General features: G+C 39.8%; 1 protein-coding gene and 1 long non-coding RNA gene across 2 annotated transcripts in view; one reads left to right on the top strand and one right to left on the bottom strand.

Annotated features, from left to right (window-relative positions):
- Window positions 1-13,278, top strand: part of LOC146595072 (uncharacterized) — a 43,469-nt gene that overhangs the window by 10,769 nt on the left and 19,422 nt on the right. The window lies entirely within an intron of this gene.
- Window positions 743-6,634, bottom strand: CLEC3A (C-type lectin domain family 3 member A). The gene is made up of 3 exons (XM_085306492.1): window positions 6,520-6,634; window positions 4,359-4,439; window positions 743-1,134 (listed from the first exon to the last, which is right to left on the bottom strand). Exons 1-3 carry the CDS (start codon window positions 6,632-6,634, stop codon window positions 743-745), a joined length of 588 nt encoding a protein of 195 aa, XP_085162618.1.

The following is a 13,278-nucleotide window of genomic DNA, read 5'->3' on the forward strand; positions in this document are numbered from 1 at the left end:
TCCTCTGTGGGAACATTCCAGATGGCTTTTAATATTCAATAGTTAATACTGAAACAAGCTCACTAGAAACAATCACATTTAGACTAATTGAAGTTTTAGAACCACTAGTTCCTCTGTTTTCTAACAGCGTATCATTTTTGGCTCCAAGTATTTTTTWAAAATTTACATCAGATTTTTCTATTTTGCTTTCTTAAACCGTAAGTAAAAATTGTGGTTGCAGATTCATCATGTTAAACTCTATAGGATGATGGCCGTTTTTTTGCAGGAGCTTACGTAACCCAAAAGTCCTTTTTAAGCACTAAACTAAACCTCTAGGATCCCTAGGCCTTGTGTTGGCASATGCCACTGTATACAGCAATCAGTTGGTAAACTTGCGATAAATTCACTAGAACTCTGAGATCAAGCAAACACTATCCTATCAAGGAGATAGGAGGTACAGAACTAGAAGGTGAATTCCAGCAACCCGAACATCAGGTTGAGAGAATATAGCAAAATAAAATGCAATATAGATCAAAACATAATGTATATTCCTGTATGTGGTGAGAGCTCTCACTAAATATAACATTTTTAGCATCTGAATAGAAAATAAATTAATAAAGAAAAATTCACTCTCAAGGAAGACTGAGTACAATGCAGGAGATGGATATTTTTGACTCATGACTCTTTAAGTGGGAGGGGCAACTAACATGCAAAACTGCGTGTTTATAACCCATAACATGGTCATAATAATTTGTATATGGAATTATGGGATCAGAAATTCACAAATATATCTTTTGGCTGTACGGCAGACTTCATCTACCCACTTGCCTTGTGATGACTGAGAAAAAAATACACAGTTTTCACGCTTCCCCCCGTTTGGTTGGGCGTGATCCCAGTTGAAGTACTCTAGAACCATGCCRTTGACATCAACAAATTTCCCTTCATTTGTCATGTCATTGACACCCAGCCAAAACTCAGACACTCTAGGCATGCTTTTCTTGCCATAGTCTCGAAGAATATTTGTTTCGTCACTGTTCCTTGGGATAGCCAGTGTCCCTCCCTTGGCTATGCAGTCTTCGTTGGCTTCATGAAAATGTTTGGTGCCTTCAGACACAAGGTAGCACTTCTTATGGGCCTTTGTCCCACGAAGACAGACTGTGAACAGATATTGGTTGGCATGTTTAGTAAAAGCTTTGGCTATATCTTTAAGTAATGTTTCCTAAAAGGATAATTTTCTAARGGTATGCTGAAGATTAAGCAGATAAATCTTTTAACAAATGAATGGCTGTGTTTATACTGTCTCTAGAGGGTGGTCTGGAAAGAGTAGTGGGACCAGTCAGGGACTGCCATTCCTCCTGTGCACGTACGACCTTGTACACAACTAGTGCATTAGTATGTCTTGGGTGAGCGTGGACAGGGTGTCCAAAGGCACTCTGCAAAGCACCTTTTGGGTACAAGGGCAGCCACAAGCGTAATATGCTTCTTATGGCTAGTTCTAGTTCTGTATGGCTGCTCCAGAGAAGAGTCACTTAAGAAGAGGGACAAACATAGCTGTGGTCTTAACATCATAAAATGCTTTAGAAAATCTTTCTCATGTTTATGCTAATGAACCTGAGGCGTGATCCCAAGCCCCAGATTCCTTCCAGCAGTTTAATTATCTGAAGAATTTTTTTTTATTCTGCTGTTCCAGAACACTAAAATATAACTCAGATCTACTGTCAGTGTATCTTATGAGTCCTTTTTTGTAAATAGTTCTGCTTTCACATATTTTACCTTACTTCATCAGTCTCTTAAAACTGATGGAGTAGATGAGGAATGGATGTTTTTACTCTTGGCAGCTGTGAGTTAGTCGTCAGGAAATCTGTACTTGGCTTTATACTAAAGAGATAGATCTAAAGATCTCTCTACGTTTACGATATGCATTTGCTTTAAATGCCAAAGTAAAGTGTTATGCATTAGCTACACCTAGCTTCTTGCAGACAAATGAAGGACAGAAAACATGAAAATGATATTTTAAATGTGTCCTGCTCACTAGAAGAATATCGATTTGAAATTCATAATGCAATTTGCTCTCTGGACAGTTGATAAAAGTATATTACCACCTGCAGAGGAGTATGCATTTGCAACTTTATTTCTTAATTTCTAGACTTTCCAGTAACATCCTTCCCTTCAGAATCTAAATTAAAATGAGGTAAAGTGGCTTAAGTCTATAAACCTTTTTTTAAAAGCAAGAGTACACTCTTTATTGAGCTTGCATGACAATCTGAAACAAATAATCTAAACATTTGCATTTATAAATCTGTTTGCTTTTAATTTTACAACCACATGTGGTAACCACAGGTATGCCAGCATGTCCCTTCCCAAGTCCTTCCCCTGTGCTTAGTTTTATCCACTGGAACATTTCAGGGAAGTTTTGATGTAAAGTAGAAATATGCTAGAACATGACTTTGCCATCTGCTCTGTATTTGGAATTGCCTCTGTCAGTCTGTGTGGGTAAGCTTGCAGGAATGAATCTTTAAACTTTGCTATCCAGCTCTTCTAATGCAGATGCTTCAAAACATGATTCTCCTAAGAAAAATACATACAAGAAGAAAACTCTCTTTGAAGGAGAGTTCCTTTCAAGTTCGTGAAGGTAGAAAAGGGCTCAAATATACTACTATAGCAGTTATTTTTAGAATCCTTCATCTGATTACTTCCAGTCTGTTTCATTTGTTGCTTAAATTCATCTTTACTTATATTACAAATATGTTGTGAAACGATATGGACATCTTCTGTCCTGATGTTTTCTATAATCTGTTTCTAATTCTGTCATCTGTTCTGGTAAAAAATAATTATTTAATCAAAAGGATATGGAAATCTGCTTTGGATCATATTCTGTGTGTCTCAGTTCTTTAGTATTTCCAGTTGTAGTAGTCATTGTATTCTATAGCTGCATTGTCAAGATTATCATTTTGCTGCAGGGCTTAACCTTCAAACTTTTCATCTTTTGCAGCTGCTAAAGTTGACAGTGGCCAAAGAAAAGTAATGATCATCATTGCCAAATTTCAAACCCTTTTACAAATTCTATATTCAGAGGAAAGATCAGACTTTACCTACTTTACTTTGGTAATGCTGCAGTAATGATGCAGATTTGTCCTCTTTTGGGAAAAAATACCTGCTGCTAAATGGCAGTATGCATACATTTCATAACATTCATTTTACAGTATGTAGAAAGAAGACATGGGAATTCAGACAAAAGAAGTCAGATTTTAATGTATGTGTTTTGGAAATGCCTTTAAACCAAAAAATCAGCTACTTCTTGAAGTTTCATGAGGCCATTAATAAATGCAAGCAGTCAGAACTGGAGGGTGATAGATCTCTTTTACCAAATCTGGAATCTAGTAGAACAGTGTAGGTTCTGGATATAGAATATAGCTCAAAATATGTTTTGAGGATAGAAATTCCCCTGGTTCTGGTTTCATTTCTAAGCCACTGCATGATTGCTCTCAAACTCCTTCTGGAAGCAATGCAAGAACTACCTGTAAAGAAAAGTTACTTGTCTAGCACAGGCTTCCTCTTAGAAGAAATCTCTAAAGTCTGACTTTTTAAACTAAAAGAAAAATATTGTCTGTAGCTGGAAAAGGTCTGTGAAGCTGAACATATAAAACAGGATAACCCAGATATTACCATCTGTGAGCAAAATATATCCTCTTTCATGTGAATGATGTCATTTCCTCTGTAATGTCCTCTCTTAGGTGTTTAATTGCCAAGTTTTGTGTCAACAGCTGTGCAAAAACAGAACTGTCTGGTAGGTGCAGGTGTATTTACCCTTCTTATTTTGTTTGGAAATTTCCATCTGGCTATTTAAATACTTAAAGGACTCTGCATATTGATTCAGGATACTTCTCAGCTCACAGTGGATGCTACTTTAAAGTTTTGTGGCAACATTCATTTTCAAATGTAGCAAATTACACACCTTATTTTAGCTTCTCATTTCTAGATATTCTCAGCCTTCTCCAGAAATATTCTGTCTTCATAGTTAGCTCATGTTTATGTCCAAGCCGAACACCCAGAAACCCAGCATTCCTCAGGTTGCCTTTGTCTGATTATATCTAAAATGCACAAAAATCATAGCGTAGGGCTGTGCCTAGCAAAAACAAAAGTAATTCTTGCTCCAGAGGGCTTTACTGGAGAATCATCACTTGTGTACCGTTAGATCATTCAAATGCATATTTGATTTTATTTGCGTGCTTCCTTCAGCACTTTTCTCGTCATTACCACTGTGGCATACTATGTTCTTAAGGACATATTTCTCAGAGTCACATGTTCCCATCAAAGATATGGGTGAGGCTGAGGAGTGGGAGAGAGGGAAAGCAGTGATTCAATGTAAGCTGGTTTACCTGTCTGAAGTGCTTGCATTTCTTTCAGAGCATTTACCTCTCGCCACAGCTTGTCAATCTGGGTCTTTAGGTCATCTTTTTCTTAAATAAAATAAACATACAGAGAGATAAGCAGATATTCATGCAAAAAAATGGATACTTTGTATGTCAAAAGCTGTTTCATGGGTTTCTGCACTATTGAGATATCTTCCAAAATAAAGAGTTTTCTGTAGTGAAAGGATTAATTTCAGAACCAACAGTGTACAGGTACAAAAGTAAATAGGCAAATTTTGGTGTAAATTAGATACTGCCATGCTAAATAGCAATTAGCAGCATCAAGAATCCATGTTTTTTAAAGCATCGCTAGGATATGGTCCAATTGAAAATGAGATTTAAACAACAAAGGTGAAAGGCAAAGGTGCTTTACTCCTATTTTTACAGGAAGGAGCAGGACACAAGTTTTGTCTATTCAAAAAAATGTTAATTAGGGGACCATAGAAGTTCCACACAATTCTTGCTCTGAGGCAGTGAGGGACAGACCAACTTGCTGACCTCCCCTCCCTACAGAAGTGCTGGAAGAGCCGCCCCCTCCACCAGCACAGGGAGGGTCTGGGAAGCTCTGGCAGGGCCTCCACTTGAGTCACCCAAATTTACCCTGAGTCACCCCTTTCTGGCAGAAAAGCACAAACAAAATGATGGGACAAGAAAAGATACTGATTTGCACATATGAACTCCATTTTCATGTCCTCTTAATTTCTTTTTTCTTAATCGTTGCCCGGAGAGGTTGTGGAGTCTCCTTCTCTGGAGGTATTCAAGGCCTGCTTGGATGCAACCCTGTCTAACATGCTCTAGGTGACCCCGCTGAGCAGGGAGGTTGGACTAGATGATCTCCAGAGGTCCCTTCCAACCTTACTGATTCTGTGATTCTATGAACCCACTACCATCAAACAACTAGCAGGCGTGTTTCCATTGCCCAAGAATAAAATTACTGATTGCAGCAGTAATCAGGCCTTCCAGGAGCCACTGTAACAAGCACAAGGAATAAATAGCTCTTTCACAAGTAGTTGAACTAACAAAACCACAGTACCTCTAGATATATGTTACATCACCTAATCATCCAGTTGCACTGGAGGATTTGGATAGCTAATCTGGAGCTGTAACTGTCAGTCTGGCCAGACAGGAGATCAAAATGAGAAAAAAGCAGCTGAGCTCATAGTGTAGCATTTTTCATAGTGGGACGCTGATGCAGATCTCATTTCTCCACCCACATTCTGAATTTCACAAAATCTTGGAGAACCTGAGTGTCATTAGTGGAAGGTTAACAGAATGYTTGGAGCAGCACAAATAAATAAGCACATCGTTAGGATACCAAGCTAAAAAGTAGATAGATTAAAAAGGAGAAATATGTATATAACTGTTTAGCTCCAGAGCAGTATAATCATCCTGTAAAATGGCTTTATCAAAGCTGCATTCTTTTCACTGACTAGGAGTTTAAATATTTGCCAGCAGTATAACCGTCATCATGCTCTCTTTTATTAGAAATAAGCTTTTAAATTAAATACACAGACATTTTCAAACAACATTCAAGAGTTTTTTATTTGCCCTGTAAGCTTTGCTTGAGGAATTTATTCTTTATCTTTTTCTACTAATTCTCTTTTATTAGTTTGACTTGGCATTTCACAGTGCTTCTCACCCAGGTAAAATAATATTCCACGAATATTAGACAGACATTCTATTAAAACTAGGAAATAGTACAAAAATCTGWACAATAATCTATGGAGATTTACTGTTTTATTCTACTCTTTTCCACTATGTGTACATGAATTTCTGTTTTTCTGATCTTCATCAATATATACGAAGTAACTAAGAATCATTGCCTGGAATCTTCTCTCCACTATACCTTTGAGTCCTAAATTATGTCAACAGAGTTGAATAAGCRTAACAGAGCAAGATATTTACAACTGTTATACAGCTCGATTTATATAACTCATTTTGGCACATTATTCTTGGCTTTACTATCATAAAAATATTTTAGAGAGAGACATAATATGGATTTAGCTTTCCTATGTTAATAAGCATATGTATCATATTAGTTTCTGATTCATGTGGTATTATTTAAGCACTCAGTAAGCTCCATAAAGTCCATAAGACTCTCTCCCTTCTCCCAGTTAAAGCCCAATACCTTTCACTCGACGTTTGCTGTGCTTCCTGGCTTTGAATTTTGAAGCCTGGCTTATAGTCTGATCCAGCAGTAGTATGCATATGAGTAGAAAAATCGTAAGTCCAGTTTGTGCCATGTCTCTTTCAAAGAATAAGAAACTTCAAGAGCTTCCCTTGGTGGCTACTTGAGCAAGTCACATAGACACATCTCAGTAGGAACTGACTGAGGTCAGTTTTTTAAAAGTGTAGTGATAGGGTTGGCTGTACTTCTTGCTTACGAAATGTGTTTAATACTTAAGCTGGCTCAGCATAAGGTACCCCCTTGTTCTCACGCCTCATCTGAAATTCTTAGTTCCTTCTTGAGTTCAGCTGAGACATTATGCTTTTATGGAGGAAATACCAGCACTGAACAGAGCTCTGATTGCCATTAATTAATGCCATTTCTTCAAAGATAATGTTTAATCTTTGAAGCTGAAAGGATTGGACAAGCAGATGCTCAAGAATGCCCTATGCAATGGCAGCTTCACAGGAGGATAGTAAAAGGGGACTTTTACAAAGTGATAGCTTCCCCCAACATGGATCTCCCCAAGCTGGTTAACCATAAGGAACGGCCATGATTTTATTTACATTGAAACAAAGAGAATATCATCCCTGAGTTCATGGCAGCAGGCCATTAAATATATGCATTGATTTTATATAAATATATACACACACAAACACATACACGCATGTGTGCGCACACAGAGTATATGTATGCTTAGATCACATGTTATGTTAGGAGTGCATTTATTAATTTAGGAGGAGTTAATAATACTTAGTAGATACTACCGCAGAGACGGAATTTCGCTTCCTCCACAAAGTCCTGACTACGTGGGTCAGAGAAAGCATGCTGATCTCAGTAAAGCACAAGATACTCAAAGCAGGACTGTGTCTCCAGACTCTAGAGAGCCCTCTGCATTTGGGTCCCAGATTGTCGGGCTTTTATCGGAACTGTAAGAGCAAGGACTTACTACTTTGTTAACTGAAACATGCTGTTACAGTATATGAATACATACTTGCTGTTTCCAACCCCCACATATAGTCTAAAACCACTTCAGTACTTAGCATGTAAAAGCACAACTACAGCATGTGTTTCAGATACCTTCAAACAGCTAGAATCCAACATGGCTTCTAGTTGCTTCTAGTTCGGATAAACTTCTATTAATCATCAGTTAATACACGCATTTCAGTACACGTTTACATGTGGAGAAAACTCCCATTTGAACTAGCACACCAGAAACTGAAATACAAGCTTTCAGAGAGGAAAACAAGGCGCTTTGCAAGGTGCTGGTTCAAGATTTAATCTGTCATTTAGAACATTTAGAACTAACCAGAAGTTCAGGGTCAATCTATATTTTATCTCAGTGATATTGGGACATCAATGTAAGTTAATTAATGAGAGGCAGCAGAATCAATAATTGCCTCCAGTTAAGTTTTTCAATAAGTCCCTCCTGAGAGGTTGTTGAATTATATGTGAGGCTGATCCTGAACCTCTGCAATTTATAGCCTGACRTATTAAACTGTTGCTGATTTTAGGTTACTTCAGGCTGTAAACCATGATACCTCTAGAGCTGTTTCAGGTGGAGCTCAGCTGTTCCAGCTGCAGGGACTTTGAGAGAGGCAGGACATGCAGTGGGGGTCAGCAAGCATTTTAGTGAGCCTGTTTAAGGACTCAGCACTCTAATTTACTTGTTCCTGCTTCTAGGAACACAAGTTTTCTGACATAGACTTTCTTTTCTTTATGCAAAGTGAAGTCTGACAGAAAAAGATTCGTACTCTACCTAGGCAAGCACATAACTCACTAGAAAAGGAGGTATAAAGAAAACACAGATCCGGTGTTCTGAGAGTTCTGGGCCAAGAGCTCAAATAAAAGCCTGTACTTTTTGGAGTATGCTATGTAATGTCCTTTTAAGAACAGACTGATACCCTGTTTTGAAAGCTTCACCCAAAGCAGCACCTCATTCAGCAGTCTCGGAGAGCATTACCAGTATGAACTTCCTCAGGCGGATTTCACTCCTGAAAACTGAATCACAAAGTTGTCCTTGTAGCTGCTATAAGAAACCTCAAGGGTATAGGGGACTGTTTGCCTAGAAATTGTCCAGAGTGCCTGAGAAATAGGTTTCACCTTTACTTATGGCTACTCCAGAGCAAGTGAGGAAGCAAGTTTTTACTTTTATATACAGTGTGTGGGCAGGAGAAGTAGCAAAAAGTCAAAATATGTTGCTGAGGACATGTAATTTCCCAGTGCTACTGTGAAGTAGCAGGACATGGGACATAGTAAGATGCCTAGAGCCTTCCTGAAGTAAATACCTGGTCTATATGTGATTTGAAACCAGCATTACAATGTCATTTAGAGTTGTGATGTTTCTTTTACTACTGTAGTTACAGTAATATAATAGAGTCCAAAGGCTGGACAGTTATATATGTATAGAAGTAACTTTTCTTGGGATACATTATTCCTCTTCCTATATCAGAACATGCTCTACAGATATAAACAGCTTCATGCTGTTCCAGCTGCATTTAGACTAGGATGAGATTGCACTTTTTGTTTTTTATAGGAATACAGTAGAACTTCTCCTTACAGACAAAATCTTCATTTCTCCAGAGGTGCTTAGTTTGATATGAAACATCTTGCAAAAGCATAGTTGCTGTGCTGCTCAGGCACCTATGTGGTTTTACAGCTCCCGTCTCCCCATCGCATTGCTTTTGCTTTCGGACAACCGACCCATTCAGAGCACAAGCAGCCTTTGTTGAAAGGTTCTTTTCAGTTTCTCCACAAGAGGCTCTTCAAGGTAAAAAATCAATTCCCTCCAGAGACAGTTCCACCTTTATATGCTCCTGTAAACTGTCTCAGAAAAACTCTTTATAAAACTGTTTTTTTCCTCTCCATTCTCAGCCATCACTGGGCTTGTGGAAACAACATGCAATTGGGCACAGAGTGTGAGAAGTCAGTGTGAGACAAGGACTGGATGCCAGGCTGAAATCCTGAAATAGGTCTGGCTACAGAGATCATTTTCTGCTGTGAAGATCCTATATAGGAGGATAGTGTCATTTACTTATCTCCTGAGCTAGTAAAGCTAAAAATAAAACACTACTTGTAAAATAATATCTTTTAAGAAAGCTAATGCTTCATTCTGTAGAAGAGCAAACTACTCAAATATTGCTATTATGCTAGCTCTGTTTTTCTGAGGTCTACAATGCTTTCCAGGCTTTAGAGCTAATTGTGTTGTGGCATGTTTGACCAATGTGCCACTGATGGGCTGTTGCTGTATCTGTTACGGAAGCCATAGCAAGCTTTTTGCTGCATTTCAGTTGTGGAAAATTCAGCTCAACATAGAACCTGAAAGAAAAGCTCAGGATGTAAAGAGAGATTGAAAACCAATCGAGGCTATTGCAAGGCTAAGGAATTCCAAGTGGTACAAACCAAAGAGCCTATATAGCCAACAGAAGTAGAAAGTACAAAGCTTTCTGAAAGATTTCTCATCATCACTTTCCAAGCATCACATTAAGACTGTCTGAGGTGGTAAATGTGGGATCCACTGTTTGCTTTCTCTTTGTCTCAAAGAAATGTAACTGATTTTGCAAATTGTACTGGTCACTCATTATGTTGTGCTTGGAAAATTACTGTATGTTTGGTTTCTTCAACTTTAAAAGCCTTGCAAAGCCTTTCTTAAGAATCTGATCTCGGTCCAACCAGGTATGAGGCAGGGTTGTGGCTGAAATCCCAAAAACAAAGTTATTTTGGGGAAATGTGTACAAATAAAGTTGTGTGTTAGGAAAAGGGAAGGGCTAGTCTCATGGTATGTACGGTTCTGTGAATATTCTTAATGCTATTTTTGGTTTATGCAACGAGTTAGTTTTAGAACTGCTTTCCTGTTGTGCTAATTTGCTCTTTCAAAGGAAATTTTCTAGTTACAGGTGTTTGTGCTCTGTCTATTAGAGCGAGAGAAGATTCTAGTGTTACTGCAGACAGGCTGCCCACCAGCAATCAGTTCAGGCTTGCACTGAAGGACATTGAATGTTGAAATGACAGCAGTCATGTTTTTAGGTATGTGAAGCTCCTATCCCAAATGTTTGCCTCCTCTTGGCACTATGGAGTGGTAACGGGACTGATCATTAAGTAGGCTTCTGTAATATCACTCACTTGCTGAGATGCCTTATTTCAGTTCCAAAGTTAGTTGTATTGCACCCAAATTTGATGTGTTTCACTTCCCGTGCTGTAGTCCAAGCTTCTTTACTTCTGAAAAAGAAGAAATTGACCATATAAATAACGCATGGGACAAGATGAATCGGGACAGCATTTTGAGCATCCTGAGTAAATGCTTTCTCTCTCTCTTCTGTGGGGTCTTTGTCACAGTAGCATGTCACAGCTGGGCTTTAGCAAGTAGAGAGGAAGGTAAATAGTATGCAAGAGGCAACATAATGGCCTTTCATTTCTCACGCCTATCACGCACGTGTAAGGCAAATATCATTATCTTGTCTTTGCTACCAAACTATCCTGTCCGTACGCCTTTCATTCTCCTGCAAGGGCAGTGAATATAGATTACTGTTGTGAAGGGACTGGGCACCCAACCAGTGCCATGCTACAAAGATGCTTTCTTACAATATTTGGATATCTCAAAGGAATGGCCCAGCCTGCCAACTCCTTTCTGCTCCAGGGCTTTTTCTGCAMCGATGTGTGGTGCTGACCATTTTACTGACTGCCCTTGTCTATTTCTTTGGACAGGAAAGACTCCCAGAAATAGGCTGTTTATCAATATCTGTGTGAAATGAGCAAAGAGAGTTGAATATCAATATAATCTCCCTCAAAATAGACACTTTGCACAGATTAGGTGGCTCTGTCCTCTCTACAGATAAAGGAATTTGAGAGAAAAAATAATGCTTTGGTTTCTTTGCAGTCCAGGTGCAAAGAAAAGAGCTGAATGGGGTCTTTTAAAATGCTACTCCTGCTGATTTGGCAGAGTTTCCATGTTGGGAATTGCTGGCAGCAGCTCAATTTGTTTAGCCCTCAGGGGGTGTGTGAGAATGTGTCTCTCTCTTCCTCTTTTGTAAATATGAATTACCTGTTGTGTTAATTTTCCTCTTGTAATGTGTGCTGCCTTTTTTCCTTCCAGAAAATGGTCTGAGAACATCATAAGTGTTTAATTCTCCCTTTAAATATTTTATTTTTGATCACCACAGTCTCTCTAATGTGAATTTTTCCAGCCTCATGTTAACACGATCCGAGCAGGTTCCACAGTCCGGACAAAGCCTTGTGTAGGTGCTGTGAAGCTCAGCAGACCCTCTGGCTCACGCCGTCACTGGTTCACGGCAGGTCATTAGCAGTGAGTGCAGCTTTGCTTACCGTCAGCAAGGCCAGCCAGCATTAGGGTAACACTGTGGCTTGTGTAGGTGTTTGTATGATTTTCCTATACCAGATGGAGAATCAGACCTCCTCAAGAATGTGGTCGTTTCTCCTTCTGGTGCTTGCACTTCCCAGAGGACACAAGTGCCCTGCTCAGGGGCTGTAGCTCTGTCTTTTGGGAACACGGAAGCTCTAGTTCCCACCCTGTGTATGGTTGTGCCTCCCCCGCAGCCGCTGAGGCCCTGGCTCCTGGCCACGGCCCTGTTATGGATGTCCCGCCAGAGTCCCCACTGCCTCTGAGTCTGTGCGAGCGACTGCTGAGGAAGAGATGCTTCAGGGGGGATGCCTGAACTGCCTGTGCAGRAGCCAAACCACAGCGCTGCAGTCCAGGTCCCTCACAGCAGCTGCAAACAGCCGACCTTGCTTTACCGTGTCTTAGAAGCAGCCGTTTGTTTTAAAACATAAAGGAAATTTTTAGCTGCCTGGTCAGGAGGGAAAAAACAGTACCTAAACTTAACTGCTGTAGGGATGGTTGCTCCTCCATGCAGACAGRATAAGGCTGTCACTGTGAGAGTGGGGAACTTGCCCCTGCCTTGCTAGAGACTGGGGAAGGGATAGCTGAAGGCAATGACAAACAACAAAGCAAGCCCCACTGCTGCTTGCCATGTGCAGCGCAGGTGCCTGGCTCCCCGAGATGAGGTGGAAGAGCCAGATCACACATCACTTCCTGGGAGATGCTCACACAAGGATGGAGGGTGGAAAAGAAAACAGCTTGCATGCAATTCTCACCAGCAATCCAATATGTCTATTCAGAAGTTACTTTTGTTTTTAGGAATGCTGCCATCCTGTGAAAGGTCAGCAGTACAAGATTCCCTGTATTTTCCAGCTCTGTTACACTTTGGGCTTTGTTGAGGCATTGGTGACATACAAAGGATTTACATCTTGCTACTGTATTAGATGCTATTTCAAAGGCTATCCCTGAAAATTTCCTCATTATGACACAGAAATCTTTGAAGGCTTTTCCAAAGTCTTTTTGGCTTTCCTCTGCTGAATTCTAGCTCAAGCCAAAAAAAMCCCCAAGATGAGATAGAATTGCACCCACCTAATGGTAAGAGAGGCTTTAAATACTAGATTCTAGAGTTGGAAACTTTAGTATTGAGCCAAGATAGCCTGGCACTCAGTGCCTATTTACTTACCTTTTCTGATCTGCTCTGTAGCCTCTTTGCTAAAAGCACTGAAACTATCTGGTGTAAAGCCAGCTTGGTAATGTCTGTATGAGATGCAGTCACTGCACTGTCTATGGCATAGACAGACCCTGGCTGAGATACAGGCAATAGATAATGAGCAGAATTGGTCCATTTCGGAAATTGCAGGATGTTCCAGCTCCTGCACTACATA

This window comes from Rhea americana, unplaced genomic scaffold (genome assembly GCF_003343005.1).
Source record: "Rhea americana isolate MKP2758 unplaced genomic scaffold, rheAme1 scaffold_24, whole genome shotgun sequence".
Classification (NCBI taxonomy): domain Eukaryota; kingdom Metazoa; phylum Chordata; class Aves; order Rheiformes; family Rheidae; genus Rhea; species Rhea americana.